The sequence below is a fragment of the Chroicocephalus ridibundus genome, chromosome 1, assembly GCF_963924245.1.
Source record: "Chroicocephalus ridibundus chromosome 1, bChrRid1.1, whole genome shotgun sequence".
Taxonomy (NCBI): Eukaryota; Metazoa; Chordata; class Aves; order Charadriiformes; family Laridae; genus Chroicocephalus; species Chroicocephalus ridibundus.
This window is the reverse complement of record NC_086284.1, coordinates 46,450,479-46,464,431: the sequence shown is the minus strand read 5'-3', so window position 1 is coordinate 46,464,431 and position 13,953 is coordinate 46,450,479. Positions and strand designations below refer to the sequence as shown.

The 13,953-nt window shown below is 36.7% G+C and overlaps 1 protein-coding gene across 6 annotated transcripts in view; it reads left to right on the top strand.

Annotated features, from left to right (window-relative positions):
• The window catches only part of DACH1 (dachshund family transcription factor 1), a 364,758-nt gene that overhangs the window by 316,887 nt on the left and 33,918 nt on the right, over nt 1–13,953 (top strand). For all 6 annotated transcript variants that reach the window (XM_063335421.1, XM_063335431.1, XM_063335411.1 and 3 more), the window contains 3 exons: nt 6,257–6,404; nt 10,714–10,857; nt 11,326–11,394. In XM_063335421.1, the coding sequence (XP_063191491.1) occupies nt 6,257–6,404; nt 10,714–10,857; nt 11,326–11,394 (361 nt within the window). The remainder of the gene's footprint in view (nt 1–6,256; nt 6,405–10,713; nt 10,858–11,325; nt 11,395–13,953) is intronic.

The following is a 13,953-nucleotide window of genomic DNA, read 5'->3' as shown; positions in this document are numbered from 1 at the left end:
TTACCAGCAATGGAGCAGATCTGACTTTCTTGAAAAGATCTGGAAACGGCCTACAGTCCGTTCCCTGCCTCCAGTACTAAGGTGCTTTTGAAACAGAAGATAGCAGAAATCTAGCCAAAGGCTAGATGAGTGCTTTCGGTAAACGCTGTTCTTTTTTCCCCAGGGTCATGCACGATGAAAATACAGTTGTGTCCTTTCACAGAAGGCGTATATGTCCGCTTGTGCAATGCAAGTGTACGTCTTCATTAGGTCATGGGACTGGGGTGCATGCACAAACTGCCACATGTGGTAGTGGAGGTTGCCTATATTTTAGGGATAGGATGGTCACACGAATACATAGGCGAGCAGCCTCTGTCCACACCAGTATACATGGATGTGATGGTAGGTATCTGTGCTCCGATCCTGTTGTGTATATTCAGTTTTGTGAAGCACAGGATCTGAAGGATCTGCCTAATATAGATCTTGGGTGCCTCCAGAAGTTGTGGAGTCTGTCCTGGTTTAAAATAGAACAGGATCAGGGAACTTTGTGGGCACTGGGAGCTCTAATTTTGACCTTTGTCAGGGTGAGGAGGATCCTAAGCCTTGCCATGGGGACAGCGCTTTTGGGTATGTGAGCAAAAATTTCTAAACGCTTTTGATATTTGAAAACAAAAGTCTTGCAGGTGTTGAAAAGCTTAGGTGATTGAACTTGGTGCCTAACTCTGCTTACTTACCTTTTAGAAGTCTGAGTCATCCTTTAAAATTGGCCACTAAATACAAGCGAGTCTTTGTCTTCCGGCCATACTGAAATTAAAGGGATATCCCCTAATCGCTAATTTGTAATTTTAGGCAAACGTTGGACAAGCCTATTTGGTATCGCTGTCACCAGGGGCTGCTAGTTAGGTTTATTTCCTTTTGTATATCATTTATATTTTTCTTATTTCTCCATAAATACTTATTGAAACAAAAAAACGAAGTTTAATTATTTGTACGTTTAAAGAGGAGATAATAACAATATACGGTACCCAGAACAAACAATGTTTATTTCTTGCTAGGGACTGCTGAAAAGCAAATAATAAGCTATAACCAAATATAATTACACAAATGCACACGTAAAATAAAGAAATGAGATTGGGGACATATTTTTCTTATTCACATGTATATCTGCACATCTAAAAGGAAGAGAAAATAAATTTCCCCAGAGAGCTTAAATTAAGTGATATGTCTCTTCCTTCCCAATGTATATTTGTTGATTTCTTCCAGATTAAGTGCTGGAAGTCTGTGTGCAGCTGCAGAGAGGATGAAGGGTGATGGAAGGTGGGTCACAGCTAAATGCTGTGTGGGTGCTAGTGAGAAGGCTAAAGATGTTTCCATACCCCTTGCATAAGTTCACTTTTTTTTGAGACATGGCCCAATTATGCCAAAATATGTTACAGGCACAGCCTTTCGTGATACTACAATATTTGTGGGTAATAGTAATGTTATTTTAAGTTTTTAGACTCTGAATCTTTACTGTCCCCAAGCTGAATTTCCATTAATATCTAAGGGATGAATTGGTTGCACTCTCGTAGCTGTATTTTTCTATCAAGACTGTATTGTTTGACACAATCTTGTTGCTAAGTATTTTTAAAGACATATGTAAAATAAGTTGCAAGTATCCCATTGATATTAATAAAAAAATGCCTGATTACAAACTAAATTCCCCTATGAAAACAAAGCAAACTGCTGTCTTTGTTGCTGTGAGTCTCCTGCACTGTTACCATATACAACTAAATACACAAGCGAAAAATATTGCAAACACTAGATAAACTAAAAAACACAGTTTTACTTCATGTTATTGTATTTATCTTCCACTAAAATTCAGGAGAATGATTTTATTTTTCAGAAAATGTTAATGGAAAAATGTCATTTATACTTGTGCAATATGCCTTTATCTGCGATGGAGATATTCAGTCTGAGATATTACAGAACTGTCTTTCTGGAGCCATCTGTAGAGATGGTCAAGCCGTGATATGTTACTTTGCTTATATTACTAAGTCAGTAGTCAGTTACAAATACCAAATATTCCAAAATTTACCTGTCAAGCAAAGTTAACTAAAAAGCTATATATTGATTTTTTTTGCAAGCCTTTCAACAGATAGTTTTAATGATGAGATGAGAGCATACGAATTATATCTAATTTCCTGACTAAAAAGAAGCGATGTTATTTGAAAGTGTTTTCACCATGAATAGCTAATATTGCAAAAGGAAGCCCCTGAGCTACCAATCTCTGGAAGCTGGGAGGATTGACTAGGAAAGCTTCACCGAGTGCATGCCTTGTTCTTCTAGTTTTCCTTTTTCACTCACTGTGGATGATTGTTGGAAACAGGAGATGATCTTTTAGATAGACCACTGGACTAGCTAGTAGGGCCATCTTGATGTCACATATAGCTGTGTAGCTAACTAAATTGTGTTAAGTGGAACACACTGTAGATGTAGCTAGAACGAGGAAGAGCTGCTGTATACCTTCCCCTCCACCCCTTTCAAAATAGGCAACACGTTATTCGCATTTTTTAAAAATAATGATGGTTAATACTGGCATTAAGGCTGAGTTGAGGTTTGATATACGTTTAGTTTCTATAGGATCTGTAGACTGCCCTAACGCCATGGTGCTTTCGGATACATCAGAAAATGGGCAGAAACAACAACCATATATCAACTTAACTTTTTATTTGCAACATTTCTGAAGAATTTATCAGTGGAAAATATTAAAGCAAGTGCATTAAATTAAACAAACCAAATCAGAATGATCTATAAATCTCCAGGGGGAAAATATCCATTTTTTACATTATGTTGAAATAATAAAAAAAAGAAAAAATTATTAACAGTGACACAGAGGAAAAGAACGGCATGCCATATTTAAAGCCTGGCTCCAGATAGAGCCATACTGTATTAAAAACAAATCTGGAACCTGAGCATGTTCACTACAATTATCATTATCCAGCCTCCATAACATCTGACCTTCCCTAAAGGGAAATATTTTCTTTTTGTTAATGTCCTGTGTTGCACTGCATTTCCCATTGTCATTGGCAGCATATTGATTTAATATCAGGTTAGAGGATTAGCCATAGCAAATACAAGTTGGACATACTGTATTTTGTATAATCTTTTACAGCTGATCCACTGGGAGAATTAATAGAATTTCATGCAACTCTGAAATTGCTATTCCTGTTCCAAGGGGCACGAATGATTTTTAGATGCTGTACTTTTTAGTTGTTTTTTCTCACCCCCTTCTGCATTAAATACAGGGAGATATTGAATGTTTCCAGTATTTTTGCAGTAGAGCTGTCATTGGCAGCAACAGCACTTTTGCATATGCATCAGTTTGGCTCTAGTGCAGATTTTTTTTCACTTTGGACGCCTACTGATGTGCACTGATTTAACTTCTAAAAATGAAACTTAATTTTGTGTAGCTTATAAGTAGTCCCTAGTGGGTCTTGGCTCCAAAAAGCTAATATTTTTCAGACATAATCAGCAGCAATAGGTAATGTATTACCATTAGCTACGTTAGCAGCAAGTATAAAAAAAGGAAAGGTTGGGGGAGGAAGTATGGTGTAGAAATTCAGTAGAAAATGTAATATGCTTTTAGCAGCTTCATACTTTGCAGCAATTCTTAATATAAAATTACACACATCAGTGTTACACTCTAGCATTATTCTCCGTGTTTATTCATAATGATTGTTTCATGTTTAAAGAACACCAAAATATTGTGTTTTGTCAGCCAAGGACAATAATAGTTTAATAGTAATTTATTTTAAACTGCTACTGATAATACAACCAATCAACACATTAAGTGGTGCCAACATTGGCATCTTGCTAAATAATCTCTAGGCTTTGCACTGAGAGTACATCTTTCAAAGATAAGTCAACAAGAGCAATCAGAGCAGAAAATTAGAATTTGGTATCTTAGAATTAAAATACAGCTAAACTAAAGTTTTAATTGGGGTGATCTAAAAGGGCACTTGATGTAATGATCTCTTTCATTTGTTACTAATTGTTTGTTCCTGATGAAGAAGAAAACATGTACATTAATGTAGTTGAATTGAGTAAAGATGGCAGTTGCTTTAGCAGCTTGATTTTATTGTTAAACAAGATGGATTGTAAGAATTCGGGAGGAGGGTGTTTGCAGCTTTAAACTTATTTGACAATACACTTTTCATCAACAAATACTTTTCGTGAAATTTCACTTGATCTGGTTTATTAGTGATTTGGATGAATCACATATTCCAGTAAGTGATGAATTGGAGGCGATTAAAATATTCTAGAGTTCAGATGAAAACCAGAATCGGGTATTGATAAACAACTCCTACTTGAATTTCTTACTATTTCAAATGTATCCCATATAGAAAATGTACTTTATGATGGTTGTAAGCACAGGATAATATGGAGGGGAGGTTGCATATGTCTGTAGAGCTTTATATTTAGCTTTATATGTTTAGCAGTCATTCAGGTTTAACGTTCAACACAAAATACCTTTGCGGTTTAGCTATTTTAGCATAGTGTTTGGGTCTTTTAAAGCAGTTCTATACTTATGTAGCGTATATCATTATAGTGACCATCTGGGCCTTGCAGTTGGAAGGTGTTGAGTTCTTTCAGCTCCTGTGGACTTTAATAGATTGAAGTGTAATAGAGCTGCAAAGATTAAGCTCTGAATGAGACAACACTTGAGGCAACAATTTAGTTAAGAATGAGGATGAGGAGTACTGAAAATAGCAGTCTCTGAAAGCAAGCTTAAAAGAGGAGTTTGAAGGACATGAATTTCAAAGCAGGCATTGGGAAGACTAGTGGGATAAATGTGCAGACTTACACTCCTGAAAAATACTTTTTTCCATTTCTCAAGTATCCTCATGCTGGCTTCTTTTTCCATTCTTTTTTGGAGATATTTCAAAGAATTTTAGGGAAAAAAAATGTGCAACCCAGAATCCAATTTAGGAAGTGTGCCTGAGGGGTGAGGAAGCTTACTTGGCAGTTGGGGGACATGATTTCACGTCTATAGTATGGTTGTTCTGAAACTGGGTTGTGCATGTGAACCTTTTGTCTGTTAGCTGAAAGCTCCCCTAACAGAGCTATTGGGGAGTACTCTCCAGTCTCTCCTGTTGGCATTGTTTTGCTTTATATCAGTAATTAAATCTCTGTTGGGTCAAATTATCTCTACAGTTAAGTTGTCAGGAGACTTGCCTAGGATACAGAAGAGTTAGGTTTGAATCCATGGAGGTTCATATGTGCATATCCATGCTTAATTATCTACTCTATTATGATAGTTTCAAGGGGAGAGATTCAGGTGTAGACCTACAATCCTGATGGCCAGGCTTCTGGAAAACGGAAAAGGAAATCTTTCCTCTTCCCATGTTCATTTATTTGAATCCTGTTTCACCTCCTGTCTTTCATACTCTATCTCACTGTCCTACACTATCTACTTATTAGCTATGCTGGCATCTTCCTGTTTCCTTGCAAAAAAGAAGGAACGGTGAAGCTGAAATTCTCAAGAAAAGTTTAGAATAGATTGAAACATTATTTCCTGAATACAATAACAACAAAAAAAGGTAGAGTTTATTTCAACCGTCCCTGGTCAAGAAATTGAGAGATGATTGCTTTTTGTTTTCTGCTGTGAGATAACAATTGTCAAAGATCAGGGAACAGACTTTTTAAAAGAGAGATATCTTCCTGCTTTGTGACTATCCGCTGCTTAGCATCCCGATAACCCTATTTTCCTTGGAAACCATATGGAATATGAAAATATTTGAAAATAATAACAATTAACAACAATAAGGAGCAAAAAGGCAAGCTTTTAAAACAGCCTTTCTCCTTTTGATAATTTCCATTTGCTTGAGTTGTGCCATTCTGTGGGTGATGCGATTGTGAGACTGCCAATTCTTTTTCAAGGGGACAGCTTTTTGTTTCAGTCACAGGCAAATGCCTGATGTAGGTTTGTCTCTTTTATCTGTTACAAAGACTAAATCTATCTCTGTAACTTTTTCACATTAGTTATATACACAGTCAAAGGTGTTTGTGTTTTCTTGGAAAACTTGACTGCCACGTTTTTACAGATTTTTGCCCACCTGTTAAAATAAATTCCAGTAAAAATTTTCTGTTGATAATTGGGAGGCTCTGACCCAATAACAGGATTATTTCAATTGTACAATCTCACATGCCTAATCAAGGAAGAATAACAGAAATTGTGTATTGTTTCAGCTGTTCTAACGTTCTTCAAACATTATCCAACTTTATCTTTGAACAGGGTCTACTAAAGGTTGCTATAGACAATGCCAGAGCTCAAGAGAAGCAGGTCCAACTGGAAAAGACAGAGCTGAAGATGGAGCTCTTCAGGGAACGAGAACTGAGGGAAACTCTTGAAAAACAGTTGGCCGTGGAGCAGAAGAACAGAGGTATCTTAATTGAGCAGACATAAACACCTTGTAATTTATTTCCTTAGGAAACCTAATTTTTTATCAAACACCTGTGTTTGATCAAAACGTTTCCCCTTTACCTCACGTTACGTCCAAGCTGACTGCAATGCAGGAAGTTTTACAGCCTGCCTGATTCTGCATAGGATCTTTATGAGATTTAAAACAAGAACCTTCCTCTTTCTCAGCGTTTTTCTTGGATATTACTTGTTACATCAGTAATACACAACACAGTTATAAATACCATAGGTGCTGTTATGGCAGGTTGTGATCATCCTGAAAAAAGGATAGCTACTTAATGCAAGGACAACTTCTATCAAATTTAAGAATTTGCAAGGTTTTAGGAACGCCTGTGTCTGTTCTTGTGTGCTAAGGTCATATATTGCGCATTTAGGCAAACTGTATGTAATAAATATAAAGGTAATAGTAATATTTAAGTCCTTTATAATGCATAGTAGATGAAACACATGTTTGTACAAGGAACAGCTAAGGTTCTTCTTGATAAGGCAGTAACATTAGTAGCATTTCAAACATTAAAATCAGCACACTGTAAAGCATATACATGTTAAAGATTTTAAAATAATTTCATTATGTTGTTTCAGTACAACATTCTAAAACATTGATAGTAAAGGTAAGGCAGTTTACAGTGATTTGCATTAACTATTTGCATTATGAGCATGTTCCCATCTTGCTTTATGGCTCCATTTTTCTGTATATGTATGTCTTGGCCTTTAATAGCGTCTAATTACTTTGCAAGGGACAGTTAACCTCTGGGGCTCACTTGCTGTTTAACACAGACCATGACAAGTCAGATATGTATTTTTGCAGGGCTAGAGTTATAACTCTTTTCTTGTCCAATTTAATTTTCTGGGAACCAGCTAAATAGGGAATCCCGAGAACGCTTGGATTCACACCCAGTATCATTATACCTTTAACTTTCTACCAGTAAGTACACAATGTAATCCTGTTTCATGCCTTGACCAATTAAAGGGTAGGGCTGTCACATCATTAATTTCCCTTTTTTAACTTTTGAGAATACATTTTTAAGGACAATTACTATTAACAATTATCACAACTGTGCAATGAATCATCCCCTTTTCCACAGCTGGCCTATTTTGCTCAGTACAATTGCACTACTTACACTTTTAAAGTAGTTTTGTAAAAGACCTCGGTTATTCTTCATGTCCTTCTACCTCTGTGTCTCACAGCTGCTCAAATATATATTCCTTTTTAGAGTTAGGGAATCACAGGCGCAACAGAAGAGGTTGGGGGGAGACCCATCTGACCGTGCTTGAGTTTTGCCCTCTAGAAGTTAAGCACCTCATTTAAGCTAATATAAGTTCCCTTTCTGGTCAATAAAGAGAGATTCGTATATCCTGTTCTCAGACAGGTAGGTGGGGTCAACGTAAGGACTTCTTTCTCTTCCCTTTAACTCCAGAGGGAACATAGTTGACTAGGCTGGACTAGACACATATGTTTTGAGCAGTTAAAATTAAACAAAATGAATTTCACTCAAAGTTGTAAGGAGCACGGGATAGTCACTTATTTTGTTCAGGGTACTGAAATCATTTTCAGCACGATGCATTACTTGCTTTTTTATATGTATCCCTCTAATGATGATACTGCGCTGGTAAAAGAGTCAGACCAAAGAGGAATGGATTTGAACACTTAATGGTGGTATGCAGCAAATCAAATATAATGAGAATGACTGTCACTGCTAGTGGATACTTCTGTACAAAAGAAAGAAAAGTAACGGGTTATTCTTCAAAAATGAACAGATCCAAGTAGGAGAGAAAAAGTAAGGCCAGATTGTAATTATTGGGAGAATTTATTCTTCAATTAAAAGTAGAAAAATACCTAGGAGGCTTTACCTACTATTATTTTTCCAAATAGCAAGTTCCGTGTATGAAAGACAGTTTCACATGCCTGAATGGAAGCACAAGCAAGATGGGAGAAGTGTACCATATCCCGGTTAAGTTAAGAGATGCCATACAAAAAACCTGAAATACACGTAAAAGCTACAGCATAGAAACGCGAATCACTGTGTCACATACAGGTCAAAAACCATTAGATGAATGGGACCTTCAGCATCAGGTGACATCCATCTTTTGCTCGTCATGTGAACACAAGTCAAACATCTTTTTCTTTAGTGGCTACATCTGAATATTTTTGCCATTTTTTGGAACATGAAATTCACTGCTGCTGCTGTATGTTCTAGAGAGCTGCTTATTTACTGTACTGTTTCCTTCCTTCTTTGTAAATATTCCAATTAGTGATTCCTAAGGCTGTAGGATGTGTCTCATCAACTAGTGAAAGTAGGATAATATCTCTTCTGTGAGCAGCTACACAGTAAGGGCTTGCTAATTCTGGCTCTGACTGCTGTAGTCACATCTACAATGTGTCAGCCATGATGACATTTTAATTCAGAAAGCAACATATGTTTCCTTCTCATTTATTGCAATCACTTTCCAAGTACTTATAATGAAAACATTAAAACCGTGCAATGATTCAAAATGTATTTAGTTTAGCCTTTGTATAGATACTAGATGTTCTTTGATAGTATAAGCTAATTAGCCTGTAAAATAGTTGGTACTATACAAAATGAGAAAGAATGAAAATTCCAAAGTCTTGGACGTAAATTATGTAGCTATTCTGACTACAGGGTATGTGCTTATTTTCATTTTGTGTCTGAACAGTTCTGTATAGCAACACAAAATATCCAAGATCACCCCAAAAGTGGTTATTCTTAGCAAATACATTAAATAGTAATAACAATGACGGTTCCCTTTGAAAGTTTCATTATTTGCATTTTGTGAAAGATACCACCATCACAGACTACTGGAAATCGGAGGATGAAGTGGTGGAAGTACATTTTTACCTTTTCCAGCGTTCATCCCTAGGCGTGTACCAGAGGTTACTTTGGAGTGAGATAACAGGGCTAGATAAGGATGGGTTTGGTAAGGATAATTTTTCAACTGCGGGTAAAGAATTCTTTAGTTAGTGGCTTAGTAAATAATTTTTTACTGAGTGTAAAAATAATAGACTCCAGGAGAGGGTTATCCAGGAAGATCACATGGAAAATAAGCCTCTTAAATGCACATCCTTGAAAACCCTAAATGTGCTGTGTAAGAAAGGTTGAGGTGTGGCGGGGAGATAATGATACGCTCTACGACCTTACGTGATTTCTTTAAAGGATCACTTTGGCTTTTTTCGAGTAGAAAAATTGGTTCACATTACCCTTTTTCATCAGGAACATAACCTGTGATATGTTCCTTCAGTTAGGAATCATACAAGTCTTACCTAGAAAAGAAAACTGCGATGAAGTTTCTTTAAAACAACTGTTTTGTGATCCCCTTCTTACACCCTGATCGTGCAATCCTTTTCCTTGTCAAATTTGAACTGAAGAGACACGAGGAAAACATTTTTCTAAATTAGGGCCTTCAAATGCTTAATTTTAAAATATTCCTTCCTTTCCTAATATTTCCCTCACATCTGACAAAGAAAAGTAATATTTACTTGCCTGGGGGACCCAGCACCATAAAGGATTTGCTGCGAGTTCTTCAAGGCTAGTTGGCTGGTGGGAAGGGAGCCAACAGAGAGCAAGAAAGATAAAAGTGAAAGACAAAGGGAAACGTGGATAAGAAATAAATACGAGGAAGAGACCGGGCACCAAGAGGTCAGACGGCTTGCAGGAGGCAGTAGCTTGGAGGGGAGTTAGAAAGCTCAGGGCCTTTCCCTAAGGAATGAAGACCACAGCAGGATGAGCTCCTCCTGCAGCCCAGGCACCCAAGCAACCAGATCTCCCTCTTGTGGGAGAGAAGCTGCAGGCAGGCAGGCAGGCAGGAGACAACTTCATCACCATGTGTGCGCTGTGTGCAATAAATGTGGGGAATAACAAAGTGGTGGACTTAATCCCGAAAAAAAACACCTCTCCTCCAGAGACAGAGGCATATCTACGTCAGGTGATGCAAAAAGTAAATTTAATTGCCGGTTCCAAGGTTTTCTGATTTGGACACTCACAGATTCTCATCTGTTTATAAAAATAAAAAATAAAATAAAAAAAGCTTTAGCTGAACATCACTTCAGTTTTCAGTACCATTGTATAGAACAGTAGCTCTTAGAGTATCCCAGTGCGATTCCAGCAAATTTCAAGTGATTTACATTGGTATTGTATAATTAATCGATTTATATGAACTGTTGCAGTTGTAGCATTTCTTGGAACTCTTAATAGGAAATAATGTAGACGGGTTTCAGATCCGAATTTGAGTACACTGATTTTCTTTTTTCCTAGCAATAATTCAGAAAAGGCTAAAGAAGGAAAAGAAGGCAAAAAGGAAATTGCAGGAAGCACTTGAATTTGAGACTAAGCGACGGGAGCAAGCAGAACAGACACTGAAACAGGCAGCTTCAACAGATAGTCTCAGGGTCCTAAATGGTAAGAAACCAATTTTTGCCTCTGTGTCATTAACTTTCAATTTGAGTGCCAAAAGAAGCTTGTTATATTGAAAATTTATAACATGATGGGAAGGAGAAAGAAGAAAATCTCTTTTCTTTCCTTCATTCAAGTGATGCCTCTCTCTTTATTGTTTTGTTACTTTATATAGTATGTGCAAATAAACTCACTGGAGAGAATGTCCAAACTAGGACAATTTTATATTATTAGCTTGAGAAGTCAATTTTTTTTCTTCTTCTCTTTCTCCCCCCCCTTTATGCTTGAAAAATCTATTGCTCATTAATCTTCCTAGTCTAACAAAAAATTGTCCTGGCCTCCAGTCATTGTTCAACATTAAAAAAACTGACAAAGGTTGATTGTATTGTAATTCAGCATTGGAGTAACAGGTTGTAAAAAGGGCTATAAGAATCAAATGAAATATGTGTCAGTCTTACCTTTCTGTGTTTCTAGACTCTCTGACCCCAGAGATAGAAGCTGACCGCAGCGGGGGCAGAACAGATGCTGAAAGGACAATACAAGGTAGGAATTTGCAAAAGGCTATAAATCTAGATCTTGCTATATGAGTTTTTCCTCAGCTTTAGACTGCTATTCAAGCATGTAGCCTACCATCTGGGCCACATCAAAACAAGTTCAAACAAGGTCAAGTTCATCTTGCTTGTTTATAAGAGAGAATACATTCTGTGCTGATAGATTTTCTTTAAATTAATAGGTCATTTCTGTTTATACATAGCAATTAAAGAAGAATAATTAATCTGAAGCAATATTGGGTTGAATCTCAGACATGCTGAATGCAGCTTTTGTGAATATGTGTAGTTAGATTTGAGATAACAATGTTTTTAAGGTATATTTGAAACATTTTGAGCCTTTTAACTATACAAATGGCTAAACCTAATAGGTAACATTCAAGACATGATGAGAATTTCATAGCTAATATTCAGTGGCAGTTACTGAAAGGAATGTTTCAATAAGCTACTCTGAGCATTAACGATAAATAATCTGTTTATTCCCTTCTTGGATTTTTCATTTACCATATCCCATTATTTACGTTTTAATAAAACAAATCTGCTGAGTAAATTCATACATGAAATACTGAAGAGAGCCATATTACTTCCCCTGTGAATCTAAATGTGTATTTATATATATTGCAAACACCAAGGTATTAGTAAAGAGCAAGTTTTTAAGATAGTATTTGTGTTATAATGTCTTCTCTAGTCAACAGGCTAAATCTACCTACATGAATACTAAACAGCAAAAATAGCATTTGTTTTCAATTGTAAATGAAGGTGCATTTTTCAGAGGCAAGCCTAAAATGATTAGCTCCAGTAATCATTCTCAATTGCCTTTATTTTGCATTTCGAAGTCAATCATCGTAACAGTATCATTTGACATCTTCTGTGTGTTATTTAATCCCTTTTTCTAACTCCTGAAGAGTTGTTACTGGTGTACCACAAGGAGGCTGTAACAACAGAATAAAAAGTCAACAAGCTTTTAATGTATTGAGCGTATAAACAAATACAAGAGAGGCAATAAGTTCTTATGTAGGACAAACACACGTCTACAAACAAAACCATTTAGATTTAAAGCACGTTAGGTCTGCAAAGTCCTACTCAGAAGTTGGAGTATGCCAGATTAAACGTTGCCTGGGAAGTGGGTACATGCTGTGAGGTTTGTTATTCCAGAATCCTACTTTCCTTACCATAATCTGTATGCCTTGTTCAAAGCACCATTTGACGCAATACATTTAGTAAGAATCCAGTCATTATGTCATTTTGTTATAATCCAGTCATTTTTGTTATTTTGTTTGGTGCAAAGACTTCTAATTTCTTGGGAGGCCATTGCCATTCTATTACACTAGTCACTGCAGTATCTGAGCTCTTTGCAAGCATTAATTACTTTATCTTCAGAGCATTCCCACAAGAAAGTGAAGTTTGGAGTATTCCCATTTGAAAGCTGGGAAAGAGAGTCACAGAAAGATTAAGGTGACAAATTGCTTAACTTTTGAGTAGCTGGGACCTCTTTTTTTCGGGATACTTTGCATTTTTGGCAAATGTATTCACTGTATTTGAAATCATTGTTCCTGTTGAATTCGGTTTTGTTTATGGGCTGAGATACCAAGCTGGATATTTATAAAATGAGCAACACATAATTACTGAGTATTTAGAAATATGTCTTCTAAAGGACTTATCCCACACTACATAGGATACTACGCTTGGACTTTTTAATCATGGTTATGCATTCTTTTCCAGCTATCCTCTGCCTACTTATGTTCATTTCATATATTTCCATTTCTGCAATAAGGGAAATCAAGGACTTACAAGCAACATGCTCGGTTTCCTTGATTCACCTGTCCAAGGCGGTGCAAGGAAAAAAGCCCAAACAACCCACAGATGATTATTTAATTAAAGACTGGACCATGATATATTCTGGTAGTGGTATTGGATCACATTGCAAAGGCAACCTTAATTCTGACATTTCCTGTCTCTACTTTGCAGTCTTAACATATAATTCAAATAGAGTTTTCTTAAGGAAAAGGAAAAAAGAAGCAAGGAATAGAGTTGCAATTTCTTATCATTTAATATATACAGCTTAACTGTCATACAGCAATTCAGAACTTTTAGATCTACTGCTGTATGTAACCCTACAACACAGATGTAACTGCAGGAGCTTGTTGTTGTGGAACAGCTATTACAGGCTGACAGGTTTCAGAAGTAGTTCAAGAAATAGTTAATGGCAGACAAGTAAGGCTAAGTGTCAGGATTTTTTGTGTTCACTTCCAACATTGGAAGGAGGATTCCTTTTCACCATAAATTCCCTTTTCTCTGTGTCCCCCTTAGCACATATCCCTGTCTATCTGTGTCCCAGTTCTTCCTATTTTTTTCCTCCTCACTCCAATTCCAGCTTTTGCCAATGGCTAATCTCACCCTTTCCTTGCTCTGCATTACATTGTGCTTCTTTTTCCCTAACTTAACATTCCTCCAGCGTTCTCTTCTGAGCTCAGTCTCATGCCACCCTGATTATTTCTCTAATTACAAGCTCTTTCTCTTCTCAGTGACCCCCAGCCTCCTGTCTCTGTCTGAC